The sequence below is a fragment of the Pinus tabuliformis genome, chromosome 5_1, assembly GCF_031772625.1.
Source record: "Pinus tabuliformis cultivar Carrire ecotype Pingquan chromosome 5_1, CPIR1, whole genome shotgun sequence".
In the NCBI taxonomy this organism is placed as follows: domain Eukaryota; kingdom Viridiplantae; phylum Streptophyta; class Pinopsida; order Pinales; family Pinaceae; genus Pinus; species Pinus tabuliformis.
Window position 1 is genome coordinate 684,891,396 of NC_142305.1, and position 14,665 is coordinate 684,906,060.

The window sequence follows — 14,665 nt, forward strand, 5'->3', positions numbered from 1 at the left end:
TGCCTTGGTTGGACAAACTCTCTAGAGCCCAACAACAGTTATGGGTTGAATTACTAGTCTTGAAGCCTTGGTTGGAACAAACACTATGGAGCCTTGGAAGGCTAGGATAGAGACCAATATGATGATGGTTTTATGATGTCCGATCGTGAAGTGGAATCACTGTTTTATGGGTTGAGTTGATTAGCCTTTGGAAGCTCTAGATGGTTTTGGATTAATGTGTTCTATGAGATCCCACATTCATGCTTGGAATATGGAACGAGGGTGAATGGTTGAAGAGAGATTTGGCTCAACCATTCTAAGGTCAGTGGAACATGGATGTCCCATCCCGGGTTTGGATATTTCATCAATATGGGTTATTTCTCCTTGTATTTCTATGAGTATTATATTGGCTTATATGTGGATAATATGGTTTTGATTTCATTGGTATTTTTCTTGATATTATGCCAGTTATATATATGTTTTATGACAGTAGCTATATATGGATATCATCATGTTTTTACTTGTAAATGAATGAACACTGTATCTATGACCTAAAGGACGAAATGGTAGCTGATGTGTTGAGGCATCAATGTTTCTTAGCGATTCTCGGCTAAGTATGAGACACCTATACTTATATATGTTATTTACACCTGTAGATTACATATTCGTGATATGTTTGACAAAATTCCTGTCATGGATAGTATGGGTCTAGTCAAGGTCTTATTTAAGTGATTTCACTTGTACTGTCATTTCCTTATTAATTTACTATGAATATTTCATTCAATTCAGGGCAGTGACCTAGGCTCTGGCCCTAAAAAAGTGTCTCAAATCCGGGGGACTCTGGCAGAACACTGTGCAAAATAGTCCTTGGACGCTAGCTTGTAAGCATGTGAGAGCATCCAAAGGTGCCTAGACGCTGGCATGCCCATAACATGAGAGTGTGTAGAGGTCAAGTGGTCCAAAATTTGAGTGGGATTCAAGGGTTGGTTGGCAGAAACATTGGATTAGTTCCCGAGGGTCCTAATGTTGATGTTGAATGTATGTATGGTGTGTTTCCATCGGTTCTCGACTTCCTTAATGTGACTTAGGGGGTCGAATCATATCATAGTGTCCTATCGTCGAATGTTTACCCTGGTTGGTTGGTTGCTTAAGTAGATGTGGGAGGAGGGTTTTATAGGGTGGTATCATAGCATGGTTCACCCCTCATACTAGATGTGCTATGTGTTGGTCATACATGCATGTCAGTTGCATGTGTGTCTTTTACACTTGCATTCCATGTTCTTGTTGCATTTGAATAATGTTGATCATGGTTGTGGTGATGTTGCCATGTGGAAGTTGATGTTGTTATTGTGGGATGAATCATTGTGACTGTATGAATGGTTACATGTTGTTATATGTCTCTTACATGTATCATTTTTCACGCTTCATAAAATTCTTGTATGCTTGGTTACATGTATCATTCTTGTAGGTTTGGTTACAACTATTGTTTGTTTATGATTGATTACATGTGTTTATGCATGTGTATGGTTGGTTATGCATTGTTTATGCATGTTAATGTTTGCATGTGATCAAGTGTACAATGATGTAGTGGTTGTTGTCATGCATGAGGTCATGGTATGAGTTGTTGATAAGGTCATGCAGTGATGACTCGACCCTAGCTAGAATGATGGTCACATGGCTATATACTTATGTGTTATGTTTCTATATGTTATCATGATTATGTTATACATGTATCACATTGATTTTTTTATCTTGTAAATAAGGTATCCTCCTAGATATATACTAAGGTGCATTGCTTTATTGTGATTTGGTTTAGTTGACATGATATACCTTGCAAGAAAAAATATCAAATGGATAGCAAGATGGTAGACTACAAAAGATCTCCTTATGAATCAAAAGAGTAGTATGGTGTTGGGGACTCTTCCGATTTGGAGATACACTCAGAAGCTTAAAGGAGGAAATAAGGATTTGTAAGGCAGATAATGACAAAATCATATAGGCACAAGAGAAACAAGTTGATGTAAACATAATGATACTTCAGAGTTTGTCAGATTTGAAGTGACAAGGACCATGTCGGATCAACTATGAGTAGGAGGAAAGAACTAATGGGGCATATGGTAGCAGGTCACATGGTGGTCATAGGTTAGATAAAGATGACATAGTTAGAGATGGTAGATTGTTGGACACTCCTCATAGGAGAGGGGATAGACGCAGGTAATATTCTAGTTCTGATTCAGATAGGCACTATGATCGTCATCGTTATTATACGTACAAGAGGAGTGATAGGGGATACTTTCCAGATGGGTTTAAGAAAGCGAACCTACCTACTTTTAATGCAGAGATGAAGAAACCACAGGATGCAGCAACATGGTTTCTTGGAATGAGGAAGTTCTTTAGATTACATGATTATTTAGAGAACATGAAAGCCAGAGTAGCTACATTCAGTCTCAAAAGTAAAGAAAAAATTTGGTGGGAAGATGTGAAGAATGTCAGGTGTATTCATGAGGAATACTTGACTTGGAGTGTGTTTGAGAGCCTACTCAAGAAGAAGTATATATTGGAGAGGTGCTTAGATTACAGTGAAAAAGAATTATATGAGTTAAATATGGGATCAATGACAGATGAGGAGTACACTAGTAGGTTCTTGGAGTTACTGCAGTATGTGCCTTATCTCACAGAGAAGAAGGCTAAGATTTAGAGGTTCATTAGTGGATTGTCGGTTGCATTTAAAGACGGGATTGAGTGCAATGATCCTAAATCATTGGATGAAACCATTCAAAAGCTAAGGCGTTTCTATGAGCAATCAAAACACAAGTTCGAGACTAAGCGAGACTAAAAAGGTAGCACAAGGAACAAAGGAAAATGGGACAAGAAACAAGCAACACCTTAGGATACAAATAACAAAGAGAATGTTGCACCATCTAAGAATTTCAATGCATCAGATAGAGGACAAGGACATCAACCTAAGAAGAAGGGGATCCTCGCAGGAGATATTGTCGACAATATCAGGGTGGTAGGCCTATTATATATAGTGCAAAAGACACACAGACTGTGGGTGATGTTGGCTAGATCGTTCCTCATATTTATGCATCATTGGATAACAATCAGGTAGACCATGAGGCATCTGTCATTAAGATGGACGGTAAGCTTTGTTATCAAGTTATTTCTATCTTGATTGACCCTGGATCTAATTATAGCTATGTTAATCCTGACTTGGTGGATAAATGTGGTTTGAGTAAGTAATTGCATGCAGAATCTTGAATAGTGCAGTTGGCTATAGGTACAAAGAAGTGAGTTGACCTTTGGGTAAGAGCTTGTGCATTTGATTGAATGGTATGCCTACCACAACACATTTGAATGTATTACCATTAGCTTCATACAATATGTTGTTGGGCATGGATTGGTTTTACCTTCATAGAACCAAGTGGATTGTTATGACAAATCTTTTGAGTGCTTGGATGACAATCGGGAACCAAGAGTCTTATAGGGAAACAAGAAATCCATATCAGTTAGCATGGTGATAGTTATGCAAGAAAAACGTAGTCATAGGAAACGGTGTGTGTTATTTATAATTCACATTTCTAGTGACAAGGGTAAGGAAGTTGAGGATGTAGATGTTTTGAGGAATTACCAAATTCTACGGAATTTCAAGGATGTATTTCTAGAGGACATTACAAAGTTTTCACCTCACAGGGAGGTAGACTTTTCTATTGAGTTGGTGCTAGGGGAAGATCCAACATCAAAATAGCCATACAGGATGAGCACACCTGACTTGGTAGAGTTGAAGCTACAGTTGAAGGAAATGTTGGACAAGAGATACATTAGGCCAAGTGTGTCACCTTGGGGAACACCGGTATTGTTCGTAAAGGAGGAAGATCGTACTCTCAGATTATGCATTGACTATAGTTAGTTGAACAAAGTGGCCATCAAGAATAGGTATTCATTTCCAAGGATTGATGACTTGTTCGACTAGTTGAAGAGAGCATAAATGTTCTTGAAGATTGATCTGTAATCCGGATATCATCAAATACACATGAAAGAGGAGGACATTTACAAAACAACTTTTTGGACCAGGTATGGGCATTATGAGTTTGTTGTAGTTCCATTCGATTTGAATAATGGTCCAGCTACATTTAGGTGCTTGATTAATAGTGTGTTGCATCCATATTTGGATAAGTTTTTTATTATGTTCATTGATGACATATTGGTATATTCTAAAAATGAGGAAGAGTGTAACACCCTCCTCCCACATCTACCCAGGAAACCGGCCAACCGAGATAACACATGCAGTGAGAGGCCACTATGATATGATTCGACCTCCTAAGTCACGTTAAGGAAGTGGAATTGATGGAAATATGCCATACAAACATTAATCATCAGCAACATGACCCTCAGGAACTAATCCAATACCTTAGACAGCTTACCATGGGGTCCCACTAAACTTTTGGACAACTTAAGCCTCAGTCGCAACCATGCTATAGGCATGAGTGTGACAAGAAACCCAAATTCACTCTCAGTGGCCTACCTGCCAGCGACTAGAGACCAAAATTGTCAATGTTATGCCAGTGACTCTGAGATTTGGATCGTTTTTTTAGGTTTAGAGCGTAGGTCACTGCCCATAATTGAATCATCTCTTCAGATTAGTAAAGTCACATGGAAATGACAGTACTAAAGAAATTACTTGTACAAGACCTTGACTGGACCCCTACTAGCCACGACAGGCATTTCGTCAAACATATTACAAATGTGTAATCTATAGGTGTAATTAATAGTTTTGAGCATAGGGGTCTCATACTTAGTTGAGAATCACTAAGAACCATTGATGCCTCAACATATCAACTTCCATTCCATTAATTAGGTCATATATACATTGATCATTCAATTACAAGTAAGAACATGGTGAAAGCCACATATAGCTGTTGTCATAAAACACATACATAACCAGCATAATAGCAGCTCAAAATACTCAGGAAAGTATAGCCATGTAGACCACATATAATCCATAAAAATTCTAATAGAAAGATAAGGAGAAATATCCTTTCATTAATGATACAAAATTCAAACCTCAGATGGGACTTCCACGTTCCAACCAACCATAGAATGACTGAGCCAAATCTCTCTGAAACTATTCACCCCCATGCCATATTCAAAGCATGAATGTGGGATCTCCTAGAACATGTCAATCAAAAACCATCCAGGGCTTCCACAGGCCATCCACCTCAACCCATCAAACACTGATTCCACCTCATGATCAGACATCACCAAAACCATCATTAGATCAGTCTCTATCCAAGCCATATAGGGCTCCAGAGAGTTTGTTCCAAACAAGGTTCCCAAACTAGTAACTCAACCCACAACTATTGTCAGGCTCCAAGCTGTTACAGAGCTCTAGTGCGTTTTTCCAACCAAGTTTACAGGAACTCGTAACTCAACCCAAGCTAAGGAAACATGAGAAACAACCAAAAACAAACAATGAAATTAAATGCACAATCACCATGGCTATCTAGAAAATGGCAACGATAGGCAATCAACATAGTCACTTGCACAAAAGCTCATCCATGTGACAACAACCTTCTAGTCGCACACACAACTCTCCATCCATGTGACTGGGACGTTAGGATTTCTACAGTCCATATCTGACACTAGTGGCTCGCATGCGAGGCGTAAGGGAGTGACTGGGGAAGCCATAGTCACTTGCATGAAACCTCCTCCATGCAATCGAGACCTAAAAGATGAAATAACAGTCTTCTGAATACTTCTCTCAGTGATTGCAGGGTTTGACAGTTGACAGTAGATAATGACCGTTCATTACAGACTCTAGAATCAAATTTCTGAGTATAAGCATTGTTGGGTTCATTTCATGGATGTTGTAGTCGTTTTGTTGAATAGTTGCATAGATGAAGATATGGATCATTGTACTCTGTTTTACTGAATCATTTGACGAGAATCTAAGAAGAAGAAGAATTTGCAAGCGTTTTCCCCATAGTGGAGTTTTCCCTAGTCTCCAACCAATCCTAGTGTCTTTATGTGTGAATGCTTTTCTTCTATTGTTTCTTTATGTTTCGTTGGATTGATGATGATATTATTGTTCTTTCTACATAGTTGCATATGTTGTTGAATAATGATGTAAATGTGAATAATGTTATGATGTTATGGGGTGAAATTAATGTGTTAATGAAGAAATGCAATTATCAAAGAAAAGAACCATATAGCCTTATGAGAAATTAACAGTATGAGCCTTCACACTCTGCAGAATCTATTAATAATAAAATATGCACTTCTCTTGCACATAATCTACTAATATCAAATTTCCCGTGCACTAACTCCAAAAGAGTTAAAAACACATAATAATTAAAAGAACCCTCTTCACTTCACTATGATTTTGCACAAATCCCACACATGCATTTGTTCTTTACATAACCTCCACACAAGCAAAACCACCTCTGCACAACTTTGTCTTCACAACTACTTCCACACTCAATAACACCCTTCTATTAGTTATTGACATTCAAAACTAATATTAATCAATGAGCATGCGTTGCAAAATATGTTCCTAAATAAGGATTAAAAAAGAAATTTGTATACTTATTATTTTAATCAACTTTTCACAAAGCTTTTAGCACAGTGAAAGCTCTACACACAGGCCTTTTTTCTCCACAAATGCTTCATGTAAATGACTAGCCATACGCAACCACCTTTGTACAACTTCCTCCACACAAATACTTCCCTATTTGTGAAATATATTCCTAAATAATAATTAAAATAGGGATTTGTATATTTTTTATTTTAATAAACATTGCACAAAAATTTCTGCACATTTGGGGTACTAGGAACTCAACTAACATTAAGGACTTTTGGTACAAGGGGGATATTTACTGGTGATATTACAAAACATCTACCATCCCCTTTCAGTGGAAAGATTGAATTGACTCACTTCATTTTACCACACAACACTTCTTCTTCATACAAATTGAAAACACAGTTTATTTCTCCTGCACATACCCTGTCCTTCGCACAAGGAAACATAATAATATTAATTGAAGATTTGTTCACCCCTCCTAGGCCTATGAAAAAAACCTACAACCGTATCAATTTTCGCATCATTGACTAGAGCACTAACATCACAGTGTCCTGCAATTGCATGTCACACGGATTGAAAACACATTTATTTAATATTACATAATCAAAGTAGTTTTTATAATCTAATGATTACGATAATTGTTACAAAAATGATATTAGCTCCCTCTGCACCCTGTGAGTGTCAAAGCACCCTCGTCTATGTAAAGGACCCCACTTCTCAACACATACTCCTCCGCACAGTGAAAGTTTCATACAATGAAACCATATCAATTACCACATCATTGATCAATGTTACAACACTCACTATGCAAAGGGCCCGAGTTTTCTCGCACATACTATATCCTCCACATAAGGAAACATAATAATATTAATTAGACATTTGTTTAGCCCCCCTCAATCCTATGCAAACAACTTGAAACCAAATCAGTTGTCACATCATTGAGCATAGAACTAACATAATAGTGAACATAGCACTAACATAATAGTGTCCTGCAACCGCATCAATTCTCACAGCATTAACCGAAATGCTAACATAACAATATCATTGTCAGAGCACTCACCAACATAATGACTACTCACAAAATTACTTTTATTTTAATTTTAAAATGAATTGTGAAACACTAGAAAAACCAAATATATATATAAAAACATAAAACAAGCTACTAAACTTTTATCATCCCAATACAATGGCAGCTTGTCTATTCACTTGTCTTGCTCATGATCATTATTTTTCTCTTTCTTTTAATAATAAGCGTTTTGTATAAATAGTAAACAAACTTATATTTTTTATGAGAAATATTACCATGCATAAAACAAAATCCAAAATCCTTTCATGACCTCGGTTGACTTTATTACTAATATTTTGTATGACATTTGAATATCACATGAATTTTCATTGGTATATTTGATAAACAAATTTATTTGGAGTTTTTTTTGTGTGATTTTTTGGATTTTTTTGGTGTTGAATTTTGCAGAAAATTTTGATATGAAATTTCAATTTGTATTATTTAAACTAGTGCTTTGACTTTATATAGATTTAGTACAGTGAAAAATTCTAGAGCATTTGGATTGTGCAAGAGTTACTCATCAACTTTGTGATTTCAATAAATACCTAACAAATTTTAAAAAAATTAGACCAGAAAAACTTCTAAAAATCACACTAAAGACAACTCATAATCTATTTTTTTAAATCAAAGCATTTAATATCAATCATATAAATTCCTTTGATGACATCAATTGACTTTATAAATCATATTGTGTATGATATTTGAATATCGCGTAAATATAATATAGATGGGATTTTAATATCCCGTGAATATGTGATATTATAATTATATTAATATAGATTTATTTTAAATCTAATTTTTTCAAGTGTATTTTTTTTTATAAATAAATATTATTTAAATATTTTATGTAATTATTTAATATTTTTTTTCAAATTGGACAAATTAACATCTTTATACATCCTATTAAACTGTATAATTAATATTTAGACTCGTGAATTTAACTGGACGATGATGTTATTATAAATCAGTAAAAAGTGCATGTGAAATCACTACAAAGCTGTGCGTTGGAATTATTGGAGGGTGCCTGTTATTTTATTTTTATTTTTTCTCAATGGGAAGGACAATGATGTTATTATGAAGGCGGCTTTGTAACATCGTTCACGCAAACTGCCTTATGTATGCATGAGCAGGGGAAGAGTTAAATGACAGTCTACTGCACCACCCGGTAATCTCAAATGCATCATCCGGTAATCTCAAATAACATTGTAGAAAAACCATCTCCCATGCGTCAAGGTCCCTCTCATATTTCCCTAATTCAAAGACACAGAAATACACAAGAATAATCTTGTATAACTCAAGGATCCTTATAAAACCATAGCTCAAACGTAAATAATGTACCCCTAGAAAATCAGCAAAATAAAAAAATTATAATGAGTGACAAATTCATCCAAATAATGCACCCCTAAAAACAAAGGAAAAAACAAACAATGGCATAATTAAAGTGTGATAGGTTCATGATTGAGGGGGAGGAGGGAAATTGCAAAAATAAGGAAGTCTCAATGATAAGTGCATGATTGAGGGGTTACAATACGTAATACACCCATCGCTATTTATATTTTACACTCAGTAAACACATAATTATACATTTTCATATATATAAATATAAATATATATAAATAATATATATATATATATATATATATATATTAATATTATTTTTTATTTTAAAAAATAAGATTATTATTTAAAAAATGTATACTAAATATTTTTGAATTATAAATTTTATTTTTTACTCTTATATTTATTATCATTATTATTTAAAAAATATATGTTAAATATTTTTAAATTACAAATTTTAATTTATATTCTTATATTTAAAAGAAAATGAAGTATTTATTAAATGATTGGTTTTTTCAAATTATATTAGTAAACCATAACACCATCATATGCTCACATTTCAATATTTAATTATGGAAATAATTTTAAATTTAAAAAACTCCGAATAGAATCTAACGCATGAAATATTACTTAGGAGAATGAATATCACAATAATAAAGAGATAGTTTTCTTAGATAGGTTAAATTATAATGGACTTTCCATATGTAGGTCTCATATATGGGATTAATATCAAAGAAGTTTAAGAAAATTATATGATTTTTTTTTATTAATTTTAAAAATAATAAATAAGGTTATTTGATTTTTTTAATAATGAAATATATTATTAATTTAAGATTTAAAAATATTTTAATTAAAGTTATATGTAACACAATAAATTATAAATTATAAATTAAAATGTTTTATCCTTTACTAAATAATACAATTATATATAAAAAATTTAACATATTACTATCTCCAAAAATAATACAATGAAACCATTATTTTCAAAATAAATGAATTAAAATTATGAATATGGAACCGACCCACATACAAGCCGAATTTTCAAAGTAAACCACTACAGTTTATACTGAGTTTTCTTAATTTAGTCCAGTTTTGAAGTAAATATATTGATTTGTCGAAGACAAGAGTTTATAGTCCTCTAACAAATCCCTCACTGCCAACTGCCCAAAGTTCTAAGATTAAAATTGTGAAAAACTGTGAAGTTTAAGGTGCCATGTGTCTACAATAGCAGCCCGACTAGCTCAGTTTAGATTCGCGCGTCGGCCCAGACGTTCCCCGCCTCCATATATAGCGACCCTTCGGTGTCTGCGTTCCATATCTCCGTGGAGTATTCAATTGGCTCTATAATTTCAATTGGACAACAGTTTCTTCGTTAGCAAGGTTTTCTGGTGGGCGTCTATTGGGCTTCATTGTTTTTCTGGCCTCCCGGGGACTGAGCGACTGGGATTCTGATGGTCATCTTAACTATAATTTGCTGTGAGGTTTCACTTTCAATTTCCACGCCATGTGTATTCTGTCAGATTCTCTTTGCAGTTTAGATGCCATACTTTCTATCAATTTGGGTTGTTCTTGATCTTGCTTGTTTTGTGTTACAGAAAGGGCGAATGTTGTGATGGATGCGGAAGGTGGTACGAAGAAATCTAATTGTAATTATCCTCAATACGAAACTCCTTTGGGCTACAAGATTGAAGACGTTCGACCCCACGGTGGTATCCAGAAGTTCTGCTGTGCTGCATACTCCGACGTAGGTTTTCTTTCTATTCTGTGAATTCATGTCGACGGAAGTTTTTGTTGTAGTTCGACACGAGTCCATTTAGCTGCAATTATAGACTGTATATAATTTTAATATCAAATGCTGTTACTGAATCATGGATTTTAGGAGGAAGATTGAATAATATTCAATACTAGGTGCTAGAAGCATGTATGATATTCGATTAACGTTTTGTTGATTTAATTTGATGTCGAATATTTTGTTGTACAGAATCTAAAATGTGGTTTTTGTTTACATTTCTGTGCAGTGCGTCCGAAAGCCATCCTAATATTTTCGAGCCATCCTGATATTTTCATTTCGTATTCTTAGAGTAGGAACTCTAGGATTAGGAATTAGAACTAGATCTCTAGGAGCTGGTATGCATCTCCACTGCACGGTTGTCGGCTTTCTCCCTCAAAGATGTGAAAAACTGCATTGTTTTAACGTGATTTTCTGCTGCTACTTTCTCAATCAATAAAACAAAGTCCCACTTTTTCTGCCATTCAAAGTGGATATGGCTTGTGAAGAAACAGTTACCCCGATGACTGGAATCGGGTTTGAAGGATTTGAAAAACGGCTAGAGATTGAGTTCTTTGCATCTTCATTTTTTACTGAATCAGGGGGCAGGGGCCTAAGGGCACTCACTCGAGCCCAATTGGATGAAGTGCTCAAAGCTGCTGAATGCACCATTGTTTCTGAGCTCTCTAATGAACATTTGGATTCATATGTGCTGTCAGAGTCGAGTCTCTTTGTTTACCCATTCAAGATTATTCTCAAGACCTGCGGGACAACCAAGCTGCTGCTTTCCGTTCCTCTGATATTAAGCAATGCAAGCAGCCTGTCTCTCTCTGTTAAAAATGTTAAATACACTCGTGGAAATTTTATCTTTCCTGGAGCCCAGTCATTTCCTCATCGCAGGTTTTCTGAAGAAGTGTCATATCTGGATAAGTACTTTGGAGCTCTAGGAGCCGGTGGGATGGCTTTTGTTATGGGAAATTCTGGAACGGCTTACAACTGGCATATCTACTCGGCTTCTGCTGATGGTTTCGCATTGGAGGCTGCGTCTTCCCCAATTTTTACACTAGAGATGTGCATGACCCAGCTTGACCGCAAGAGGGCTTCTCTGTTTTACAAAGATCAGTGTAATTCCGCAGCAGAAATGACACTTAACTCTGGTATATCAAAAATTCTTCCTCAAGCTAAAATCTGTGATTTTGAATTTGATCCTTGTGGTTACTCCATGAATTCAATTGAAGGACCGGCTCTATCGACAATTCATGTAACTCCTGAGGATGGTTTCAGCTATGCAAGCTTTGAAGCCATGGGTTATGATCCCAAGGATTGTGATCTTGAAGCATTAGTGGAGAGGGTATTAAGTTGTTTCAGGCCTCTGATATTCTCTATTGCAGTTCATGTCAAGGGTGGCGCGTGTCAATCCTCATGGACCAATCCAGTTTGCCCACAGGCTTATACTTGTGAAATGATAAGTCAACAGGAGCTTACAGGGAACTGCAGTGTCATATATTACACTTACAAAATTGGCAATGCTGAATCTACCCTGCCTTCGTTTGCTTGGGAAGAGGAACGTGAAGAAACTGATTATTTGCAAGTGAATTAGAACGGAAAAAAATATATTGAGTGCAACGATGAAGGTTTGATGTGCACATCCAGCTTCTTTCTTTCTGGACTCTTCACGATGGGATCCACTGTGTTCTCAGGCAATACTCTGTTTGTGTAATTTATCACTTTTTTTGCATTGTGGGGGGGTTGTAGCGTAGGATATTTTCATTTGCAAAAGACAAACAATCAGTATGTATGAGTAAATTTCCGGAAAAACTATTAGTAGGGTTGAGTAGATAATTAAGTTTACTGTATTTAGAACGTGCTAATAAAAATATTTAATATTTTTAGAGTAGGGAAATCTGTGATTTATGAGCGAATGATGCTGGATCCAGTAATATATTTTCATGTATGGACCTGATAGATTGGCCTAGCATCATTATATTATAGTTTCATTTAATGTGAAATAAAGGTCTTTTCACTAAGTATCAAAATAACATAGAATTTATGAGCAATTATGAGTTCAATTAATATACTAAGTTCAACTAATATTCATACATATTTATGTGTATCTCTGAAACTCATTAACATAAAAATAATGGAAGTTATTACAAGTTATTAATGAGGTATTTCATTGGCTATGAATTTAAAAGCTATTTAAAACTATTTAACATAACATAATTAGAGGACCCTGCGATAAAAGGAAACCAAATATACCTCAGATTAATCGTGGATTAAAATACGCAGACTGAAGAAAGGAATCAAGAAATAAGAAATAATCTTAAATTGTTAGAAATCCTTTAAAATTAAAATGGACGGAAAGGGTTTCCTTAGCTGTAGTTGGAAGCAATAAAGATATAATGGAATCCCCATCACCCGGGATAAACAGCATTTGGTTTTCAAATATTCTCTCTACTAACTGATTAAGAAGGACGCACAAAAATGTCTTATGGTAATCCAATGCTCCTAATATAAATCAAAGAAACAAGAACTTTTGGAGCGAAAATGCTCTAGATAATGCTCATTGGAGCTCATGAAGGATGTGAGCCTATTGGTCGAAGACTATTGGGGTTTGATAACATGGCCCTATGGTATCTGGTATTTGATATGTTTCTAGCTTAAGAATACATTTCTAAACTGGAGTCACAACTACAACTTTGGGGTGACTTGTTGCTCGGAGAGCTAGAGCAATGTGATGGCTAGGCGTATATCTAAGTCTTCTACTATGGTCATGTGGAAATACATTGTTGGAAGTACGATATCTATAGGGTTTCATTTTTTAGATGAATTATGTCCTTAGTTGGACAAAGATGTGTTAATATGCTATTACTTGCATATGAAGCCAAAGTACAAAGAGATATCCCTAAGTGCCATCACTATTTAGCTAAAATGTTGTACACAAAAAAATCCTTTGTTTCAAGCCATTAGAAAGGTCCCCATCAACAAGGAATGGAATTTGGGGTTAAAATTTGACAAAACTTCATCTCTTCAATATTGTTGACAATTCCATGCCAAAAAAAGTCTCAAATGTCACTGGTGATGAAGAATCTTTTTCAATTAAGCTAATATGATAAATAACAATAAAAGACTTGTGATATTAATGGTGTAATACATATCTTTATCATGTTCCCGATGGAAACATGGATATCACATTTAGACATGCATTTATTGGTAGTTTTGGACCATCATATTGTACAAATTCCTTGTAGATTCAAACTACCTCTCAACAAGAAATGGATTATCTACTACCTTGATCTTTCCCTCTGTGAAACTCGAACTTTCATCTTGATAATGCCTTTGTCAAAATATCTGCTTCGTGTTCCTCTGTAGGAATGTACTCCAACAACATGATTCTCCTCTTCACAATCTCATAGATGGTGATACTGAATGTCAATATGCTTGGACCGATCATGAAAAACTGGCTTCTCAAAGAGTTTGATACAAAAATGATTGTCACAGTAAATCATTGTAGGATCCATCTGCTCACCAAATAACCCAACAAGGATCTTCCTCGTCGAGTAGCCTCGCAAGATGCTAACTAGAAGCCATGTACTCTGCTTGTGTTGAACTGAGTGAAACTCATCTCTATTTCCTATTGTACCAAGAAATTGTTGCTAACCCAATATTGAAGATTTCCCCTAATGTTCTCTTCTTGTCAGATGGATTCCCTTCATAATCTGCATCTGTGAAGCCTTAAAGCTTCACTCCCTCTGTCCTTTTGTACCAAAGACCAAACTAAGTGTTCCTTTGAGGTATCTCAACACATGTTTAGTTGCCTTCCAATAAATGTTAGTTGGCTTAACCATTGCTTGACTAAGATGGTTAATTCCAAAACAAATGTTTGGTCGTGTATTCACCAAATATATTAATGAACCGACAAGTTTCCTGTAAA

At 35.3% G+C, this 14,665-nt stretch overlaps 1 protein-coding gene across 1 annotated transcript; it reads left to right on the forward strand.

Annotated features, from left to right (window-relative positions):
- The first annotated feature begins 10,572 nt into the window (after positions 1-10,572).
- LOC149166800 (S-adenosylmethionine decarboxylase proenzyme-like) lies at positions 10,573-12,331 on the forward strand. The gene is made up of 2 exons (XM_089430265.1): positions 10,573-10,711; positions 11,241-12,331. Exons 1-2 carry the CDS (start codon positions 10,576-10,578, stop codon positions 12,329-12,331), a joined length of 1,227 nt encoding a protein of 408 aa, XP_089286391.1. The 5' UTR covers positions 10,573-10,575.
- Positions 12,332-14,665: the final 2,334 nt, after the last annotated feature.